General features: G+C 37.2%; 1 protein-coding gene across 1 annotated transcript in view; it reads left to right on the top strand.

Moving 5' to 3' along the window:
* RBM41 (RNA binding motif protein 41) overlaps positions 1 to 4,476 on the top strand; it is a 43,185-nt gene extending 38,709 nt beyond the window's left edge. Inside the window, exon 7 of the mRNA XM_080909829.1 lies at positions 333 to 4,476. Within this exon, the coding sequence (XP_080765955.1) occupies positions 333 to 499 (167 nt within the window). The 3' untranslated portion in view covers positions 500 to 4,476. The remainder of the gene's footprint in view (positions 1 to 332) is intronic.
* The last annotated feature ends 18,994 nt before the right edge of the window (positions 4,477 to 23,470 follow it).

Genomic DNA, 23,470 nt, shown 5'->3' with positions numbered 1-23,470 from the left:
GTAAGAGTTTTTAAAAATTTGCTTCTTGTATCTATATCTAAGGTAAAGGCATGTTTATAGTTAGGTTTAACTTAAACGTTTTAAATGTACCCCCTATGTATCCTTATATCTTCTATATCTTTGAATCAAATGTATGTTTTGAGGGTCTTACATCAGTATCGTTACCCAGTAATTTAATCTTCCTAACTTATACACATTGGGGATTATGGGCAAGACAAAAACACCAAACATCAGAATGATTTTTATAGCAAACGAACCCAAATTAAACCTGTAATATAATTGACTGATTAAGCTCCATATAATTTGATGCATTTTTTCTTATTTTTTTCCAGATAAAGACATAGCATGGCAAGCTCTGCACCAAATTAATGGATATAAACTCTATGGGAAAATATTGGTGATAGAGTTTGCAAAGAGCAAAAAGCAACAGTCAGCTGTTCCGCATGCTTCCCTCATAGCATCTGCGACGGATGGCAGAACAGAAATCAATGGTAGCTAGAAATCCATATCGACTCACGTGTACATGCACATTTGGATATATGTATGTATGTATGTATGTATGTATGTATGTAAATACACACTCAGATGATTTTTCTTTTATCATAATCTTAGATCAAGAATATGTATATTCATAAAAATTTGTTCAAAATTGAAGAGGAAATATATTAGAAAGACAAAAATTAGGACATTGGCTCTCAGCATTTGGAATTGATAAAATATTTTCTATTTATTAGAAACCGTATAGTATTGAGAAAGATTATATGAAATTGACAATATCCTGATGGTTAAAATAATAATGAAACATTATATATGGCAGATAATACCCTGAGTATTAAGATTATATGAAAACTTTTAATTCTCAGGATATATTATATAGGACTGTTCCTCAAGATAACCAAAAATTCTTTAATAATTTTGTAGTCTTTAGTGTTTAGTCCTAGAGATAAGAATTTTTCTGGGACTGTTTCCTGTATATATAGATAGAACTAACCCAGTGTTAAAATATTTATTTACTAGAACTCAGACTGTGTTTTATCAGAACAGTTTCAGTAGGTAGATTCATAAGTTTCTCAACTTATTTAATGATTGCTTCATAAGTTTATCAACTTGTTTAATGATTACTTCCACACTAAGTTTTCAGAGTTCTCAAATACATATGTATTATTATGACATATTTTAAACCAAAATATTTCATGTTACTATCAAATTCAAAACAGTACACATTAAACATGGAGTACCTGCCTAATATGTGTTAAATATTAGGTATATGAATTTTCAAGAGGAATGAACTAGCATGTGTACTAAAGGGACAAGGAAAGAAAGTTCTTTAGAAGAAAGGTAGCCTGCCTTAAATCCCCTGGTGATTGTTTATGCTTGCTGAAGAATAGGAACCTAATATGGTTTAAACAGTAGAACCAGCTTTGGAGTCAGACTTATGACCCTCAGAGTCACCCATGTTTACCACCCTGAGCTTAGAAAGTCACTTAATCTGAGCTTCACTTATTTTATCCATAAATAGTAATATTGCTTCTTACCTCCCTGAGTAAGGGTTAAATGAGATTATATTATCCAAGGTTAGGAACAAGGGAAGAAAAATGAAGGAACTGTAGCGAATTCTACTAAGTACACCGAACAATATATAATCAGAATTCCATTCAAAAAGGGAGAAAGAAGCATAAAAATACTGCAAAAAGACGAGGAAAATGGCTCAGTGAGTAAAGGCATTTGCTACCATACAGAAATACCTGCGTTCAAACCGTAGGGCCTGCCAATAACAGGACAAAAAAGCTAGGAAATAATTCTCTAGTGTCTTTAAAAATAGTGTAAATCTATAGGAACAAATAAAACAAAAGGGAAATAAGGTGACTAAATTTTACAAGACTATAAACCTAATTTAGCTTCCCAAAAGTAACAGAATTCTATTGGTAATTATATTGTACTGTTAGCCCTGGAATATGTAGAAAGAGTCTGCATGGCTGTCATGCCCTAAAGCATGAGGAAAAAGGAAACAAAAATACTAGAGATAAAGGTCAGTGGTTTAAGATGTGAGAATTTTAATCACATATTTTCATAACTGCAGAGCCCCCAAATAACCTGAAACAAGGTAGCAAAGTAAAGAATGAAAGGAGAAACAGGCGTGTCTCCAAACCAGTACGCCACAGATGATAAACAAGGAAGTGGCCAGCTTCAGCTCTGTCAGCTCTGGTGCTAGATAGATCTGAAAGACAGCATTCTACTGTACACTAGAATATATGTATTTTCATCCCATGTATATGAAATATCTTTAGGCTAGATCATGAGCTGAACCACAAAACAAGCCTTAATAAATACAAATAGACTAAAGGAATGTTAAACATGTTCTCTTCCACATGGAAGGAGGGTACAAATCAGTAACAGTACATTGGGAAACTCACAAATAAGTAAAAATTAGTGGTATTTAAATACCAAGTAGGTCAATAAAGAAACAGAGATGCTGGAGAAATGACTCAGTGCATAAGAGTACTTACTATACTGCTCTTGCAGAGGACCTGAGCTTGATCCTCAGCATCTACACTGGGTGAGTCCTAGCTACCTTTGTTTATATGCTTAGAGAAAGGCCAATTAAATGGGAAGAAAGACTGTGTAACAGTAATCCAGTTCATAACTTAAAGCCATAGGAAAATAATAGCAAACTATACCTAGGACTAACAAAAATGGAAAACCATGCAAAATGCATGAGAGTAGAATACAGTAGAGAAAATGCAAGGAATCAAAGCAAGAAACTAGCAGACCTTTTGCTGCATATAGCAGGAAAAGGTAGGATATAATTATTAGAATGAGAATTGAAAGAGGGAATATTGCCACTGACCTTTGAAAAATAAAAGGTACATAAGGGAATACTATTATACTCATGTGTGAATAAATGATCCTACTAAAAATGAATAAATTCCTAAACAGAGAAAGTACTGAGAACCAAATATAGGAAACCAGAATAAACCTAATAACAAATAGTAAATAAGTAACAAGACAGATAAGGCACAATACCCATACTTAATTGCTTTTGATTTGAATTCTAGAATTCTACTAAATGTTTAATAAAACAGTAATCCAATTTCTTCACAAGCTATTTATTAAAAAATAGGGAACACTTCTGATATAGAGTACTACAACATGGGAGAACCCTGAGAGTATGTTCAGGGAAAGAAACCAGTCACTGATGATGACAAATTGTACAAGTCCATCTATATATCAAATATAGAGTTGGCTTAAAAAAATACATGTATTGAAAAATGGTAGGCAGGGAAAACTAGAATGTATAGGAATTCTTTGCAAGTGGATGAAAATGTTCATAGATTGCATCAGTGGTTGTAGAATGATGAATATACCAAGTGGGTGAATGTCATGGTATGTGAATTAAATCTCAGTGAAACTCAAATACATAGGAACCTGAACATTATCTAGATGTCTACCTGTTAACATGAGTAACTTATGGCACATCCATTTAGTTGGGAATTATGAAGCCATTAAAACAGTAGACTAGGCCTATGAATATATTGTGACCTGTACTCATATCTAAGATATTATTTTAAGCTATAAACTAAGATACATGTATGTATGTACGTATGTATAAGATGTATGTAACCCATTTTTAAGCAAATAGTTCATGTGTATAGTTTGTAGAGATAATTTCAAAACAAATATAGGAAGGAAATAGGAAATGTATATAACAGGCTATAAATCTGCAAGTGGTTCTGTACAAGCTGGAAAAAAAAAAACACCTCCACCTTGCAAACATTTTTAGGTGGTATGATTTGGAGTGATTTTTACCTTTTTCACTAGTTTTTAATTAAAGTAATTTTTAAATATTCTTACAAGCACTTGGCTTCCAAAATATTTGTCAGACCTTCTCTGAGGATTTCTGACTTTACTCAGGACAAACTTCCATTCATTTGCTATATTGCTCACATGATTAATGCTCCAATTTTTCATAGTGTTTAAGGGATGGGAAGTGAAGGATCCTGGTTACAGCCTCTTGCACATGTCACCCTGGGATACACTTCTCAGCTTGGTTTCCCAGAAGGGACTGCTTCCTCTCAGGTGGGGAACCTTACCTCCTCCTTACTAGACCTGCAGACCACTTCAAAATGGAGAAAAGCTAATAGAGGATACTTCTCAACTGGTGCAGAGATATAGAAACTGGTGTATCCACACAACAGAATTCTACTCAGCAATAAAAAAAACTTAAGGAACCATATATGCAACAACTTGGATAAATCTTAACTGTATTTTGCTAAGTAGAAGAAGCCAGACTCAAACGGCCGCTTACTGTTATATTCATTTGTGTGTTTTCTGGAAAGGATGAAGCAATAAGGCAGACAAAAGCACTAGACACCAAGCTTTGGCACAAGGGATTTTTTTTTTAAATAATAGGAACTTTCTGTGTGATATTTATAGTTATAATGTGTATGTGTTTGTTAAAACTCAGAGAATTATACACCCAAAGAATGAATTTTAATGTTTGAATTTTTAAAAATAAAAGTAATTTTTAATGAAATAGAGATTTGGAAAGAGATTCATTTCATTAACTAGTGTAAGTATCATATGGTCTCTAATTGCTGCTGAAAACCCAAATGTACTGTGTTTCTCTTGCTTCTCATAGGTGAGCCCAAGACACCAAATTAAATTCTCTTTATTAGTTACTTTTCTATTGTTGCAGTAAACATCAATAAGCAAGGTAACCTGTAGAAGGAGATGATCTGTGTGGGGTTCACGGTTGTAGAAAGATGCAAGTTCCTCGCCATTATGGCAGGAATCATGGCAGCAGGCAGACAGGTTTGGCACAGAAGAAATAGCTTAGATATCATGTCTTAATTCATAAACAGGATATAAAGAAGCACACTTTGGATGGGCTGAGTCTTTTTGAAACCTCAGTGCCCACTCTCAGTGAAGCACATCCTCCAATAAAGCCACACCTTGTAATCCTTTTCAAATAGGTTCACCAACTAGGAATCAAGAATTCAAACATATGAGCTATGGTAGCTAATCTCATTCAAACCACCAATCTCTACAGCTAGAGATAACTCCGTAGTATTATACTTACTGAACATGCATGAGGCCCCGGGTTCAATCCCCAATACTCCCTAAAATTTAAATTTTAAAAATGTGATTCAGATAAGTGGTGCATGGACTCAAGACCAAACAGCAGGAAGCTTGATCTAGGTGGCGAGTTACAAGCCAGCCTATGCTACAAATTAGAACATTTCTCAAAGACATCTGTATATGCATTCCCAGTTTTGCCATTAAAAGACTAGGAAGTATATTTGTTCCCAAGAACTAATATCCTTTGTGTACAATATTTACTTTAGTAAAACAGCCACTGGATAGTACCAATCTCTTCATCTTCTGCACTTTGATTTTGTTTTTGTCCTGTATATCCTGAACCATTGCCATATACTACCAACATTAACATGTGCCTCCATAGCTGACTTTGAGACCATTATTATGTAAGGTAAGGCTTACTTAAGCATGAGTAGTGTCTCAGGCTGCTAGCTGAGAAGCTTATATATATCTCCATATATAATGTGAATATCCTGGACAAAGGATTAATTCACATCCCTTGTGTGATGTGGGCAGAATAGAATGGATTCTACTCAGCAACACGTCATAAGATCTCATCACTGTATTCAGAAGAGGATATAGTTTAAATATATGAGTCACTTATTTCCAGGATTTTCTATCTAATATTTTTGGACTTTGTTGCCTGCTGATAACTGTATACAACTTCAAAAGCGGAAGCAATCAAGAAGGGAGAACTGTATTAAGCCAAACCTTTTGTTTCCATAACAACCAATACCTGAGATAAACAGTTTAGATAAAGAAAGATTTATTTATCCCCACAATTCAGTTTTTATTCCGTAGTTGGCTGGTTCTGTTGATTTTGGACCCTAGGTAAGGCAGATGATTGGATTCAGGTGGTGGAACAAAACCATTCACTTCATAGTGGGCAGGAAGCAGGCAGTGAGAGTGCTCGCTCGGGCATACTTCCTCTAGCCTTCCTTCTGCCCACACTCTTCACACTGTTCATGGTGTCATTTTTAAAGTTGGTCCTCTTCTCTGCTTCCCATGGTTTAGAGAGACTACTGCAGCCAGAGGTTCTGGGGGTCCTGGTGCAGGTATCAGCTTACAGGGCAAGCACTTTTAATCTTCCCAGTTCCAATGAGTGTTTCTTTGTTCACCTGACAACGAAAGTCTTAGCAGAAACCTTACAAGCAATGAGAAGTAAATCAGGTTTTCACAGTGCTAGAGGAAAAAAATCCAAACAGTAGTCAACAAAGCTATTTTTTTAAAATGAAGGAGAGATAAAGATGGTCTCAGACAATGGCTGAACTAATTTGTGCCCACCAAACCTGTCCTACAAGAAAAGCTTCAGACTGAGAAGTACTAATGTGTAAGAAGAAAACATGGGAAGGAATAAAACTCTCTGGTAGGAGTGGATATCCAAATCGTAAATGCTCTACTATTATGAGCATGGTTCATAAAGCAGTCATATTTTTAGGATGGTGACTAAAAAGCCAACAAACTAAACTAACAATTACAGTACTAAGTATAGTATTAAGTGACAGATAACAAAGTATAAACGGGGATATTGATTAAAATGTGGGAAAGATTTCAGTGTTCACTGTGGCACCTTTCACAAGAGCTAAGAGATGAAATTAAGTGAGATAGATATTAACTGATATATAGACAGAAAATACTGTAAAGGCTGATGAGATGCTTCAATGGATAAAGGATAAATACTGAAGACATGACTTTAATTCCTAGGACCTATGACAAAAGGAGAGAAATGCCTCCCACATGTTGTCTCTGGCCTCTGCACACAAAGCATGTAATGTTTGTTGTCCATGTATAAACTTTATCAGAGCAGGAAACATCTCTCCTATTTTAGTTTGTAAAATTCTGTAAGCAGATATTACTGTTCTCTGTGTGTATGGTCTGGGGGAGGGCTTCATGCCTGAATTATTTTAATCCCAAACAAATTGCACACTTAGTTATGTTGAGACTGGGGGTTTCATTTCTTCTTTAACTAGAAACCCCTTTGAGTTAGAAACAAATATCAAAAACGGCCAGTTGAATGTTTGCATTGTGAGAAACTGACAAGTTTGTCATTCTGCTTGGAGCTGTGGGACCCCAAATCCTCTGGAAATGAAAAAGTTGAAAGAATTGCCAACAAAAATACTACATCTTAAGGCTGAAGGAAAATGATACCATTGGGAGAATCCGAGTATAGGAGTTGAAGAGCATCAGAAGGACCAGTATGTGGGCAGGTATAAATGATGCTTTTCTATTATTTAAAGTAACTATAGCAATGACTTTGGAGTCATGTGTAGATATGAATAAGACACTGGACAGGAGCAGATAATGGGACCTTTGTTGTTTTTTATTTATGAAATTGGGAGGTATGAATTGAAGATAAGAATCAGAATTTCTCAACATTATCACTATTAGCTGTGGTGGAGGATAATTCTTTGTTCTTTATGCCTGTTCTCTATGTAGTTATGAATGTCCCTATCTCTTTGTAGTAGATGCCAAACATTACTGCCCCATAAGAGTACAAAAAGTATCTGCAGATATTGCCAAAAGCCATATGGGGTGGCAAAATCACCCATGTTTGAGAACCAATCATCTAGAACAGTGGTTCTCAACTTGTGGGTTACAAGCCCTTTGGGGGTTGAATGACTGTTTTATATGGGTCGCCTAAAACGATTGAAAAACCCAGATATTTACATTATTCATAGCAGTGGCAAAATTACAGTTATGAAGTAGCAATGAAAACAGTTTTATGGTTGGCAGTCACAACAAAATGAGGAATGGTATAAGGTTGAGAACCACTGGTCTAGAATAACCATGAAAATCATTAAAACACAGTATAAAATATTTTAAAGGGCTAAAAATTATAGTAGTAAAAATGAAAAACTTAACCCCAAATGACATACGATAGTGGGATAAAAAGAAAAAAGGAATTATAGACAAAATGCCCAATGGAAGACCTAAAATATGAAGCTGCTAGAGGACAATGGGTAAAACCCTTGAAGATACAGAAATAGACAAGGGTTTTCTGGAAAGGATGCCAACAGCATGGGAAATAAGCCCAAGAATTGACATGCGGGACTACATGAAATTAAAAAGCTTCTCTCCAGCCAAGAAAACAATTCCCAAAGTGAAGACACAGCTCACAGAATGGAAAGGGGTCTTTGCCAACTGCACATCAGGTAGAATTATTGTCTGGAATATGTAAAGAACTATAAAAGTCAAACACGCATACACAAACCAAATCATTATATCAACAAATGGGCCACTTTACTAAGTGGATGGTTCTCCAAAGAATACAATGGACAATGTATATATAAAGAAATATTCAATGTCTTCAGCCATCAGGGAAATGAAATTTAAATCTTCATTGAGAGTCTCATTCCAATCAGAATGGTTATTGTCAAGTAAACAGGTAACAACAACACATGCTTGGGAGAAGATGAAGGAAGAAGAGTCCTAAGACAACTGCTTATGAGAATATAAGCTTGTGCAGTCATTAGGTATAGAAGGTTTTTAAAAACTAAAAATACAATGAGCAGATGACCCAACTGTATTATTCTTGGATCTATACCCAAGGACAATAAGTCAACTTATAAGAGATAGGTGTGCATGTCTCCATTTATTAATGTACTATTTGCACTAAGCAGTAAATGGAAGCAGTCTAGATGTTCAGAAACAGATGAGTGCCTAAAAAAGATGTGGTGTAGTCCACACAGTGGTATGTGTGTATGTGCATACGTGTTCTTTCTGTGTGTGTCTGTGGAGTACAAATACAAGGTGAGGAGAGAGAGAGACAGAGAGATAGAGACAGAGAGAGACGGGGGGCAGTAAAAAGATCTTAAAGGGAGGAAGAAAGGGGAATGAAAAAATAATAAGCCACATAAAAGCATGAGGGTGAATTAGGGCAGGGGGAATGAAGGGAAACATTAGGACAGGCAAGAGCCATGACAGAAGGCAATTGGGAAGGGGATGGATTTGAACATGGTGTAATGACCCTTGTGTATAAAGATACCAAGATGAAACTCATTACTTTGTAATCTAATTTTCAACATTAATTTTAAAGTTGCAAATGATACTTTCCAGGTTCTAATACACTGACTCTGCAGATAAAAAGCACCTCCAATACTTTGTGAATTGTGTCTATCTGTTCTGCTAACCTTGGAATTACGGACCAGGTTTCTATACTGGAAACATGGCATCTTGTCTTCAAAAGCACTGTTGAACAGGGAAGGGAATAGATTCACTGTTTACTTGGTTTCTCTAAGGATTTTGTTGATTTCCAGAATCCTGTTGATGTTATTTCTCACAGATTTGTGTTAGATTGATTATTTGTTCATTTCTTTCAGTGTCTGCATGGAATTGGTTATTTAGAGCTATCTCTTCTGCCATTTTGCTCACATCAAAAGGATTCTCCCTTGACAGTTCTTGACTAGCTGAATGATAGGTGATATATTTTTGAGGTCTCTTTTTTTTTTGTCTGCAAATATTTTTATTCCACATTCATTTTGAAAGATATTTTGCATGGGTATATATTAACATTTTATTTCTCTTGGCTCTTTAGATATGTTGCTTGTGTTGTTTTCCCATGAAAAATGTTCTGATAGGCTTCTTCTCTTTGTTCCTCTGTTAGTAATGTGTCTCTGGATGTAATGTGATCTCTGGCTGCTTTTAAGTTTTTTCCATTTATCCCTGGTTTTAAGCAGTTAAAATATGCCTTGATGTATTTTTCTTCATATTTCCTGTGCTTGCGATTCATTGAGCTTTTGAGATTTATAAATTTGTCATCAAAGGGTTTCTGTGATTATTTCCTCCAACATTTTTCTGTTCTCACATTGAACTTTATATTAGTCTGCTTTAAGTTGTCCTACGGAGATAAATGATGCTTCATGGGTTTTGTTTTTGTTTTTGTTTTTGTTTTTGTTTTTAACCTTTTTTTCCTTTGGTATTTCAGTAAGGATTTTTCTATTGCTGTTTTCAAGTTTGCTAATCTTTCTGCTGCAATATGTAATCTAGTATTATTCATATGTAGGAGTATTTTTCATCTCATATTTCTAAAAAATTTTCCTTGAGTCTTTAACATATCTTCTTATTATGTTCAAATGTTTCTCTACCTTTTTGGAAAACACAGAATAGTTGGATGTTTTAATGTTTATCCCTAGTAATTGTCTTATTGGCTTCTTGTTGTGATTTTTAATTTATTCACTTTTATCTTTGTCATGGGTTGTATTTTTACACTCTCTTTAATGTCTTCTAATTTTATTGGGTACCAGCCATCATGACGTTTCATTGCTGAATGATGAATTTTTTAAATTTATTTAATTTTTACAAGTTTTTTTCTAGGGTATTATTAAATCAGTTTGATTTTTGTGTTATACTTCTGAGACTTGCTTTTAAACTTTACTTGGTTCCAGTCTAGAGCTGGTTTTTTTTTTCTCTTTGCTACTGAGGTAATATGTTTGTGGGCACTGAAACTTATAGCATAGAATTATGGAATTTTCCACTGTAACTAGGAGAACTACTAAGTATTCCTTAGCTCATGAGAGTGCTAAACATTACTCTCTCTATTTCCAGTTTTTCTTTCCAACCGTACCACCTCTCAGCTTCGGTAGTTCCATGAGTGGTTAAACAAAAATTCTAGTGCACACCTTTTCATGAATTGTTGCCCTGAAAACAATACTAGCACATTCAATAAATGGTGCTGGCTCAAGAGGAGGTCAACTTGTAGAACAATGCAAATCGATCCATTCTTATCTCCCTATACAAAGCTCAAGTCCAAGTGTGTCAAGGACCACCACATAAAACCCGGTACACTGAATCTATAAGAAGAAAAAATGGGAAAGCGCCTCGAACACATGGGTACAGGGAAATTTTTCCTAAAGAGAACACCAATGGCCTGGGCTCAAAGATCAACAATTGACAAATGGGACTTCATAAAATTGTAAAGGTTTTGTAAGTCAAAAGACGCTATCAATAGGACAAAATGGTAACCAACAGTTTGGGAAAAAATCTTTATGAATCCTACATGTGATAAACTAATATCCAATATATACAAAGAACACAAGAAGTTAGATTCCAGAGAATCAAATAACCTTATTTTTAAAATGGGGTAAAGATCTAAACAAAGAATTCTCAACTGAGGAATATCAAATGGCTGAGAAGCACCTAAAGATATTCAATAGCCTTAATCATCAGAGAAATGCAAATCAAAACAACCCTGAGATTCCACCTCACACCAGTCAGAATGGCTAAGAACAAAAACTCAGGTGACAGCAGATGCTGGCAAAGATGTGAGGAAAGAGGAACATTCCTTCATTGCTGGTGGGATTGCAAGCTGGCACAACCACTCTAGAAAATCAGTCTAGTGGTTCCTCAGAAAATTGGACTTAGTACTACCTAAGGACCCAGCTATACCACTCCTGGGCATACACCCAAAAGACAGTCCAACATATAACAAGGACACATGCTCCACCATGTTCATAGCAGCCTTATTTATAATAGCCAGAAGCTGGAAAGAGCCCAGATACCTTTCAATAGAGGAATGGATACAGAAATTGTGGTACATTTACACAATGGTTATTAAAAAATAACTTCATCAAATTCTTAGGCAAATAAATGGAATTAGAAAATATCATCCTGAGTGAGGTAACCCAGCCACAAAAGAACACACATGGTATGCATGCCCTGATAAGTGGGTATTAGCCTAAAAGCTCTGAATACATAATATACAATTCACAGATCCCATGAAGCTCAAGAAGAAGGAAGACCAAAGTGTAGATGTTTTAGTCTTTCTTAGAAGGGGGAACAAAATAGTCAAGGGAGGAAATACAAAGAAAAACTTTGGAACAGAGACTGAAGGAAAGGCCATCCAGATACTGCTCCACCTGGGAATTCATCTCATATACAGTCACCAAACCCAGACATTATTTTGGATTCCAAGAAGTGTATGCTGACAGGAGCCTGATATAGCTGTCTCCTGAGATGCTCTGCCAGAGCCTGACAAATACAGAGGTGGATGCTTGAAACCAAAAACTGGACAGAGCATGAGGTCCCCAACAGAGGAATTAGAGAAGGGAGTGAAGGAGCTGATGGGGTTTTCTACCCCACAGAAAGAACAACAATATTAACCAAAGAGAATGCCCCCCCCAAAACTCCCAGAGACTAAACCACCAACCAAAGAGTGCACATGGAGGGAGCCATGGCTCCAGCCGCATATGTCGCAGAGGATGGCCTTGTTGGAAATCAGTGGGAGGAGAGGCCCTTGGTCCTGCGAAAGCTTGATGCCCCAGTGTAGGGAAATGCCAGGGTGGTGAGGTGGGAGTGGGTGGGTAGGCGGGTGGGGAAGCACCCTCATAGAAGCAGGGGAGTGAGGGAGGATGGGATAGGAGGTTTCCAGAGGGGAACCTGGGAAAGGGAATAACATTTGAAATGTAAATAAATAAAATATCTAATTTAAAAAAAACTAAATTTGCATGGCTCCAAACTACCTTCTGAATATCTGTTTATACCCATAGGACAAACACTACTTTTGAAAGACCCCCTGGAGGGTATCTTCCGTCTGAAGAGACCCGTCCCAAGGAACAGCGAGACCACTCACTTCAGATGCAAGTAGCAAGAGGTTTATTTACACAGGTACCTGGGGCAGCAAAGTCTCTCCGAGGACTTGCGCGCCGGACAAAGGGGAAGTCCCCTTTTTATAGGGCTTGAGGGGCAGAAGCAAGGTACAGAAGCAGAAGCATAGTTACAGGGAGGTGATTGGTTGGTTTAAGTGAAGCCAGGGTGAACTGAGGACAAGCCTCAAGTTTTCGGGAAGAGCGGCCTTGGCTCCTCTTCTGGGACAGGGGTATTCTTTTTCGTCCTTGCCTTAACATGTGTGGCAAAATATTTTGTCTTCACTCTGGTCCAGGTGGTCATCCGCAGATATCTTATTTTTACAGGGACTGGACTGTCCTCTGGCTCACTTCTGTTTCAGTATTTTTCCATCCCTGCCTGTTCTGGGCCTAGCACAAAATGGTGTTACTGCAGCTAAAGCAGGAGGGGGTCTTTCACTTTCAACCTTAATCAGAGAAGCTTCTTTTTGCATTGAACAGGAGAGAGTAGGTCAATGTAGAGACTCCAGTCTGCCTTCTCAGGGTGCTGGGATGAGGGAAGAGTGCTCAGCCCTAAACAGCGTATTTTTACCCTTCTGTCTAGCAAAGGCTCAGAAAACATGGAGGAATAATGGGCAAAAATGATGTAAGAGCTATAGGATCAGGAGAATGGCTGTGAAATGTTCTCCCAATGGGCAGGACACAGCCATTGCAACCATGAATTCATAGAAGTTATTGTTTGCTGCACTGAGCTCACACAAGACTGGGTCTGTCAACAGTCAATTGTGGATGAAGGAGGGACTTACAGAGTTCAATCCTTCCCTGATGATTCTGGGAGAGGAGGCACCATTGTATTCAATTGTGTATCCACTGATGAGCCCACCAGGCTTCATTTGATAGTTCCAAATGGTCGTGTAGACAGCTCTGGTTAAACTTAGTAGACCATGAAACAACGTCACAGACATGAACATAGGAAAGAGACCTGTACATGGAATGGGGGTTTTATAGAGGTGTTGTGCAGCAATTTCCCTAGAGATAAAGGAATCTCTTTAAGATTTGAAATGAAAGCGGAAACAACAGAGTATTCTAAGGGGAGTTGAAACCCAAGAATGTTCTGTGGGAAGATGAAACATTTCATCTTGTAGAGAAGCTCAATACCTTATAGAAGTAAAGAATAGCTTCAGGAAGTCACTGGAACTGACCTGATTCAATGAATCCCTGTACCCCAAACGTATGTATAGCTGTATGAACTACTGAGAGCTACTTTGAGACAAGCTCGGATAGCTGGAAGAGTTTCAGACCAGCCAAACTTCCTGGAAGAGGCTCAGACCAACTGAACTACCTGAAAAGGACATTTACTAACCCGTTCAGATGAGCCTCTTATGCAACTCATTTCGGGTTTCTAGTTTTCAAGAGCTGTCATTCCAGTCGGGTGGGCTTTTTGTGATTCAGATGACTATGAGTCATGTCTGTGTCTGTAAGTGACCTCTCTCCCACATCCCTGTAAGTAGCCACACTAAAACTCATTGGTTCGCCAAGCTGGATTTCAGCCGTAGCCTTACTTAGGTTTGTAGATGTTTGTCTCCCCAGGAAGTGTCACACAAAATGAAATGTGAGTAAGATGAAAAAGGAGATAAAAATAATCAGAATCAATTGTGTACTATATATGAAACTGTCAAACGAATGTAATTAATAAATAATATAAAATAATCAATACCCAGCTAAAGATCAAGAAAATCCTCTCTACACGCCCACAAGATTTGAATATTGTCCCTCCCCTTTTCCTCCTCCCCTCCCCTCCCTCTCTTTCTTACTCCTTTCCTCCTTCCCTCTTAATTTCTTCCTCATCTCCCTCTGTGCCTTTAGCCTCTTGTTTCCTTTCTCTTAATCTTTCTTCCCATCCACAAGCTCCTTCTCTTCCTTCTCATCCTTTTCCTCCTCCTTCTCTTCCTCCTCCTCCTCCTCCTCTTCCTCCTCTTCCTCCTCCTTTTTTCCTCTCTGCCCACTAACTCCCTGTCACCTCATTACAGTTTTGCTTCTCTACTTTCCAGTACTGTGTGTTTCAAATTCTAGGCATCTTGATAACCTTTAATCTTATATATCTCTAAGACAGGAATACATCAGGCAGGAAGTTAGGGAAAAAAATCAAGAGCTTGCTTCTTTGTTATTTTCTTTATGGAGATAATATCCCTGTACTGCCCATTCAATAAAGAAAACCAGTATTTTGTATATTTTGTCTTGTTTAGGATTGTTTTAGATGGATAAAGAAATGGCTAACATCTCACCATGTGATCTTTTGTCTGTTTTTGTTTTGTTTTTATACACATTCCACGTATTATTGTCTGTTTACTCGTATCCATTAACCGGATACGGGGTTTTGTTTTGTTTTATTGGGAGAAGGAAACAAAAGAGATAAAACAAGAAAATGGGGTAATGGTGATGTGTCCGTAGCATTGTGGACTGAGTGACCTCTTGTGGTCAGTGAATGGCAAGAGAGCTAAAAATTGCAAGAAGCATTTAGGAAATGCTCTGAAACTGAGCATAAGCCTGGGCTTACATCCCAGGAAGCACTGTTGAGCATGGAGTACATAAGCCCCCCCCTTTTTTTTCTTTTGCATGCAACCCCAAATAAGCTTGATAGCCATGATATGGAGCATTTCAAAACATGCAGAAATTGTCTCTTTGGTACTGCAGGTAATGTCACTTCTGATGCTTTTCAGAGCCGTTTGGCAGGCAGCAGAAGGCAAATGGGAGCCAAGAAATAAATAAGGGTGAGAGTGAATGCTAAGTAACAACTGCAGCTAATTAATTAAATTGTAGCCATGTATGAGGTGCCTTTGTGCTATCTTTTCTCTACAGACATTTTAAAAAAATTACATACGTATACATTTATACACAATAGCATAGAAAAATACACAATAGTTTCCTTTGATCTCAGGTCAACTGTGATCTGAAAAGATTACTTGGAAAATTCCAGAAATAAACAATTCATTAAGTTATAAGCTATATATTATCCTGTGTAGCACAATAAAATCTTGTATAGCCCTGATTTATCCTGCCTGTGATGTGAGTTCAGTGCTTCCTGTGTTTTTATTATCTACTGTTAGCTCTGAGTAGCCATATTAGTTATCAGATAGACTGTCATTGTCATAGTATTAATTGAATTAACCAATATTTTAATTAATAATGGCCCCAGGCACAAGAGCAGTGACCTTGCCAAATCAAATGTACCAAAATTATCCACAAGATGATTTCTTTAAGTTAAAAGGCAAAAAATGTGCCTGGAGAGATAGCGCAGCAGGTCGAAAAGCTGGCTGGGTAAGCACAAGAAGGACATGAGGTGAGATTTCACCACCCAGGTAAAAGAGGCAGAACTTAGTATGGGGGTAGACCCAAGAGAACTGCTAATGATTTCTGACTGCTAGCCTAGCCCCGAATTCATTGAGATACCCTGTCTCAAAGAAAATGAAGTGCCTGGTGCATACATATATATGCATATATTTATATATATTCACACATACAAGCGTGAAGATTTTGAAAAAAGAAACATTTATATAGCTTTTATTATAAGATAGCATTTTAAATTGGGCGTAGCAGTGAACACCTTTAATCTCAGCACTTGGAAGACAGAGGAAAGCAGATCTCTGTGAGTTCAAACTCAGCCTGGTCTATACAGCGAGTTCCAGGATAGCCAGAGCTATATAGTGGAACCCTGTCTTGACAAACAACAAAAATGAAAAGATAGTATTATAAATACTGTATCTTACTAGCTGTTATCATTGTCAATATTTAATATAATTAATTATAAGTTAAGCTTTATTACAGATATGTATGTATCTACAGACACATATCATAACATATACAAAACGTATTAGTAGTTTTAGACAACTAATGGAGTCTTGGAATATGCCTAGACTATTAGACTATATCCATATATTTATATAAAAATTCACCTGCAGTTATAGATTAGAATTGACAAGTTAATATGAAAATTTCACTGGATAAAAAGTATTAAAACCAGTTTAATATACTACAGAAAATAATCATAAATGAAAAATAAAGATACCATTAAAATAACATTCTCTAGGAATTAATTTTTAAAGCCCATCTACATAAGAAACTATAGATGAAAAAGGAGAGATAGTGAGATGGACAAGTATGTGAAGGTGCTTACCATCACCCCAATGGCCTGAGTCTCAGCCCCAGGACCCACATAGTAGAAGGAGAGATATTGTTCCTATAACAGGTCCTTTGACATCCATATCAGCACTGTTGCATGTGTACATATGGGCAGGCATGCGCACATGCACACACACACACACACACACACACACACACACACACACACACACCACAAATAAATAAATGTTTAAAACATTTTTAAAAAGAAACTACAAAATATTAATGAGAAAAATAGAAATGAACAAATGGAAAAATTAAGTTCATAGATATAAAGACTGGACACAGTGAGGACCTTAGATCTATTCAAGTTGATTAGCATGTGCAATACAACTCAGTAAAAATCTCAAAGCATTTTCTTATTTTGGTTGAAATTTCCAAGATGACTCAAAAAATGTAGGCTTGTTTGTAAGTCAGGGAGAAACCTTAAGGTGGAACTGCCTTTTCCCAAAATGTTGTGGATCTGTTACAAGAAACAGAACTGTGACCGTCAAGGAAAATTATTTCTCTGGGCCACCTTTTTGACCACAGCAGTCAAGATGATTCAAAAATGCAGAAAGTAGAGCAAGGACTCAAGTGTCCTGATTAGATTTATTTTTTCAGGCTAGAGTCTCTGGGAAGAGGAGCCACAACTCAGAAAAGACATCCAATCAAATTCTTGATTAATGATGGATGTGGAGGCACCAGTACACTGGCTGTGGTGTCACTTCCCGGCTGGTGGTCCAGGGTTCTCTAAGAAAGCAGGCTGAGCAAGCCAGTAACAGCAATCTTCCATGATGTCCAATGCAGCTTCTTCCAGGTTTCTGCCCTGCTAGAATTCCTGTCTTGGTTTCTCTCAATGATGGACTATAATCAGGATATGAAAGCGAAAGAAACCATTTCCTCTCCCCAAATTACTTTGGTCACAATGTCTTTATTACAACAGAAACAAACTAAGACACCAAGGATAGTCAAGCCGTTTATAAAGGAGAAGAACAAAAGGAAGAATAATACCATCAGATAGAAGTTTTTAATAAAGATTACATTAACGACAGCAGAGTGACATCTTGTAAAATGCCAGATAAACTCTACCAGAGTCTAGGAATACATCCAGCGCTCACAGGTATTGATTTGTGACAATGACAACACTGCAGAGAAGAAAAGGATTTATTGTCCTGGATCAATAGAAGGAATTAAAAAAAGGAAATGAATCTTGGCCCCAAATTCACATCTGTGTGAAGCACTTCAGAGTGCATTGTAGACAAAGGTTTGGATGGTAAAATAAATGACCAAAGAAAGGCTAATGAGGATGCCCAGAACTCTTATTCGCTGCTGGTAAGGATGGGAACTGGTTGTCCACTCAGAAAATGAGCACAGAGATTTCTCCAAGAAGAATCCTGAAAATGTGACAGTTATATGATTCATCTACCTCTGCCACTCCAGATCATATACCTGAAGGATTCTGTCAACCTACCACAGAGATACTTGCACACACATGTTTATTATGGTATAATTCACAATAGGCAAGATATATTTGATTGTTAATCTTCATTATTAACATGACTAGTTTTGAAATCATCTAGGAGATATACCTCAGCCTGTGTCTGTGAAGGTATTTCCTGAGAGGTTTAAACCCCAACCTTAATGCGAAAAGCAATAACCCATTGGGTGGGGTCTAAGAATGAATAAAAAGGGGAAGAGAGGAAGCTAGTTGAACAGCAGTATCCATCTCTCTTTGCCTCCTCAGTACAGACACAATGTGACTGTATGTCTTGGACATTGTTCTATTGCTGTGAAGAGAAACATTGACCACAGTAAATATTTCCTTAGGGCTGACTTGAAGTTTCAGGGGTGTGGTCTATTCTCATCATGGCGGACAGCATGGCAGCAGGCAGGTAGACATGGTGCCAGAGAAGGAGCTGAGAGTTAGTTCTACATTCAGATGCTCTAACCTGATTTGGGCTTTTTAAACCTCAAATCTCAAACCCCAGTGACCCACTACCCCCAGCAAGGCCGCACTTACTCAAACAAGGTCACACTTTCGAATTCTTCTTAAGAAGTGCTACTCCCTAATGTCTAGGCATTATGTAAGCCTAAGGAAGCCATTCCTTTTCAAGACATTACACTACATCATATTCCCACTACCATCCTCTCTCTGTGATGAATTTTATCCCTGTTTAAATATGAGCCAAAATATATCCTTCTTTCCTTATGCTGCTTCTCTTCTATCAGATATTTTGTTTTAGCAATAAAATGTAGAAACCAGCCTACATAGCCATTGTTTTAGCTTCTCTTCCTATTGCTATGATAATATACTTTGGTGAAAACAATGATAAAAAGAAAAGGTTTGCTCTGGCTCACAGTTCCATGTATATTCCATCATTGTGTAGAAGTCACAATGTCAGGAGCCTGTGGGAATTGATCACACTGCATCTACGGCCAAGAAACAAAAAGCAAGAAATCTATACATGCTGCCCAGTTCCTTTGCTCTATTTATATAGTCCAGGATCCCAGCCACAGAACAGTGCTACCCACAGTGGTCAAGTCACTGAACTTCAATTAACATAATCTAGATCATTTCCCCACCTACATGGTCAGAGTATTAGATCCCAGGTGGTTATAGACGTTAAGCTGAAAATTAGCGCTATCACATTCACCAATAGGTGACTAAGTAAAGAACATGTAATTTATGTAATTAATGGCCTTTTATTTAGTTGTTAAAAAAAAGGGAAAAATTATGGCAGTTGCAGAAAAAAATGAGGGCACTAAAAATCAAGTTAAGTAAAATAAGCCAAACAAAGATAAATATCACATATTTTCTCTCACACACAGAATATGGGTTTACATTTATATGTAAGAAACAGCCTTATATGTATTAAAATGTCACAGTGAAACTCATTACTTTGTATGTTGTATAAAAATTAATTTTAAAACTGTGAGGGCAATGCCTTAGATAGGAGCAGATACTTGTAAATGTATATAATTGATAAGTGACTCACATATAAAAGAAAGAACTCTCACAAATCACTATGAAAAGGACAGAAAGATCCATGCAAAATGGACAAGAGACATGAAGAGTCACTCAACAAGAGAAGATATCAGAATGACTGAGAAATACATTAAAAGACCGGCATTGCTATTAGTTATCAGAGGAATTTGTATTAGAATCACGGTGATAAATTACCAATGTCACCATTAGCATAGCAAAGGGTAAGGAAATGGAATAAGAGCTCTTAGATTCTGTGAGCAAGTTGTAAACTGATACAGCCACTCTGGAAATCAGTCTGGCGGTTCCTCAGAAAAATGGACATAGTACTACCTGAAGACCCAGTTATTCCACTTCTGGGCATATACCCCAGAGACACTCCAATATACAACAAAGACACATGCACCACAATGTTCATTGCAGCTCTATTTATAATAGCCAGAAGCTGGAAAGAACCCAGATGTCCTTCAGTAGATGAATGGATACAAAAATTGTGGTACATTTACACAATGGAGTACTATTCAGCTATCAGAAACAACGGCCTAATGAAATTCTCAAGAAAATGGATGCATCTAGAGAATATCATCCTGAGTGAGATAACCCAGTCACAAAAGAACAGACATAATATGCAGTCACTGATAATGGGATACTAACCCCAGAAAGCTCTGAACACCCCCAGAAACAACCCACAGACTGTGTGAAGATCAAGAAAAAAAGAAAAAAAAAAGAATATATTTTAATGAAAATAGAACTGTATCACATCCCCCTTTCCTCCCTACAGCCCCTCCCAGTTTCTCTCCTATCGCCTCAAATTAATAACCTCTTTTCCTATATTATTGTTACATATATACATATGTGTATGTATATGTACCCACAAATACTTAATTACAACCTTATAAAAATGTATTTGTATACTTTTATGAAAAAATGCTTAAAAATCTGTACATTTATCTTTGTTTTTTAAAATAAAGTTAAAAAAAAGATTCTGTGAGCAAAACAGAGACTGTTCCAAACAGCTTTGCAGAATCTGGTTGTATTCTCTACCTAAACTGGACATGTATATCAATGTATGGAAAGGGATTGATATAGTAACCGTCTTCATTTATTTCCCTGTTGCTGTGACAAAATACTGTGACAAAAATAACTTAAGGGTTGAGTTATCACCATTGCAGGTGATAGTCCATCATTGTGGAACATTCAAGGCACTGAGGACTTGAAGCAACTAGTCACATTTTATCCACAGTCAAGAGAAGAAAGCAATGGTTTAGTGCATCTATGCTTGTGTCTGGCTCTTATTTTCTTTCCACCCTTACGTGGTTCAGAATCCCTGAACAGGGAATGATGCTCCCAACAGTGGGTAGGTCTTCCCACCTCAATAAAATTTGTCAAGATAGTCTCCCACAGGGCAACCCCATCTAGTCAACCTCTTACTGAATCTCTTTTCCCATGTATGATGGGTTGTATATGCTTAGCACAGGAAGTGGCACTATTTGGACATGTGGCCTCATTGGAGTAGGTGTGTCACTGGGGGTGTGAGCTAGAGACCCTCACCCTAGCTGCCTGGAAACCAGTCTTCCAGTAGCATCCTTCATATGAAGATATAGATCTCTCAAGTCTGCCTGCACTATGCCTGCCCTGTTCTTGCCTTGATGATAATGGACTAAACCTCTGAACATGTCAACCAGCCCCAATTAAATGTTGTCTTTTATAAGACTTACCTTGGTCATTGGTATTTGTTCACAGTAGTAAGACCCTAAGACACCAAGTGAGTCTAGACTGTATCAAGCTGACAAAACTAACCATCACAGTAACTGTTCAGTAAAATGATGTTTGAACCATATAGAAATAATATTTCTTTGATAAAATATTTTTAAAGCCAGGACAGTGAGAGAAATATTCTCCTGAAACATGGCTTTTGAGAGTAAATTGTTGGTTCTTGAATTACTTGAGACCTTTCTTTTGACAAATGTGATGCCAAGTAGAAAGTGACAGATATTTGAATAATTGCTATAATTGCTTCCATGAAGAAGGGGAGAAAGCATTGCTAATGAATGAGAAGAACTCTCCACTGAAAATAAGAGTTACTTGATAACTGTCTTTTCCACTATAATGGATTTTTTTGTAGTGCTGAGGATTGAATCCAGGCCTTGCATATGATAGGTGGGCATTCAGCCCCTGATCCATGACCTTGTCCTTGATTTTTAAACTAAATTTTATTAGTGTATATTCTTTATAGGTGATGGGTATCATAATGATACCCATTTCTCTGAATTGTATTGTACATAATTAAAATTTTATAAATATGAATAATAGATAAATTCCTTTTCTGACGTGCATTTATTTAAGGCACGTGCCAGTGTGCCTAGAGCAAGAACTGCCCAGGAGGATTGTGTCACAGTATTGGTGTCTAGTATTATTATGCCTGGAATAATTTAACAATGACCATAACCCCCTTGGAAATCATTTTGAAAAACAAAATGACCCTACCCCTTGGAAATGACCCTTTTCCCCCTTAAATGGTCCAACCTTGAAGGTGTCTTGAGAAGACATCATACACCTGCACTCCAAGCTCCCAACTCATGGCCCTTAAATCAGTTTTGGAGGATCAAAAAGGTTATTGTTAATACAAGATTAACAACACGCAGGGAATAATTTTCAAAACATTAGGAAGAATGTGGTGCTCACTGAGGTGTAGATGCTATAAATTCAGCCAATAAATGTTTTGATTACAAGATTAATGATGCAAAATAACTGGCATTAAACACAGAACAAATGGGGTAGAGAAAAAGAAACAAAGACAGTTTGACAGCAGCATCTCACTCCGTACCTGAAATCTAAGTAAAAAGGAACTCAGGGAGAGCATAGCAAATGTGAGTTCTAAATTGCTGTAAGGTATTAGCATCACATGATGTGTGGTTGCAAAAGTTCAGAGGGCAATTACAAAGTATGATAATAATATGGGGGGCAGGGAGAGTCTGAAGGGGGGAAATTGAGAAGGAAGATTTACTTGTCAACTTAACGTCTCACAATAATTTTCTAAAGTCATAAACCTACAGGAATGGATATATATATATTCACTTTTTTAGATAAGTCAAGTTAGTTTACACATGTGGTATAGGTTTAAAATGTTCATAAATAAAAACTATTGTGGTGTTAGAGATGCAAATTGGAAATAGAGCTATTGGCCGAACACACACACACACACACACACACACACACACACACACACACACACTGAGAAAATTGCCACACCAAAATGACTGTATAATAAAGAAATAACACTTCTAGCCATTAAGAAGTAATGAACAAGTTAAATTGTTATTGTGGAACATAACAAGATGATAACATAGATTCCAAAGAAAATATAAGTGACTGAATGTGTTTGTTTTGTTTATTATTACTTTTTAAATGATATGTACAGGTTGAGGGGTCTGTGTGTGGGGTCTGTGCAGGTTCCACAAAGAGCTGGAGTTGCAGGTGGCTAGGAACTGACTAATAGAAATTGTGGGACCTGAGCTAGAGTTCTGTGTAGAGCAGAATTGCTCTTAGGCACTGAATCACCTGTGTGCAGCCCCTCAGGACTGAATTAGTTTTTATTTATGTGTACTGTATACCTTCTTGTCTGCATATGCACTATGTGTGTCCAGTGTCCATTGATGCCAAAAAGGGT

Source organism: Micromys minutus, assembly GCF_963924665.1.
Source record: "Micromys minutus genome assembly, chromosome: X".
In the NCBI taxonomy this organism is placed as follows: Eukaryota; Metazoa; Chordata; class Mammalia; order Rodentia; family Muridae; genus Micromys; species Micromys minutus.
Note: the sequence above shows the minus strand (reverse complement) of the source record. Positions and strands in the feature narration are given on the sequence as shown.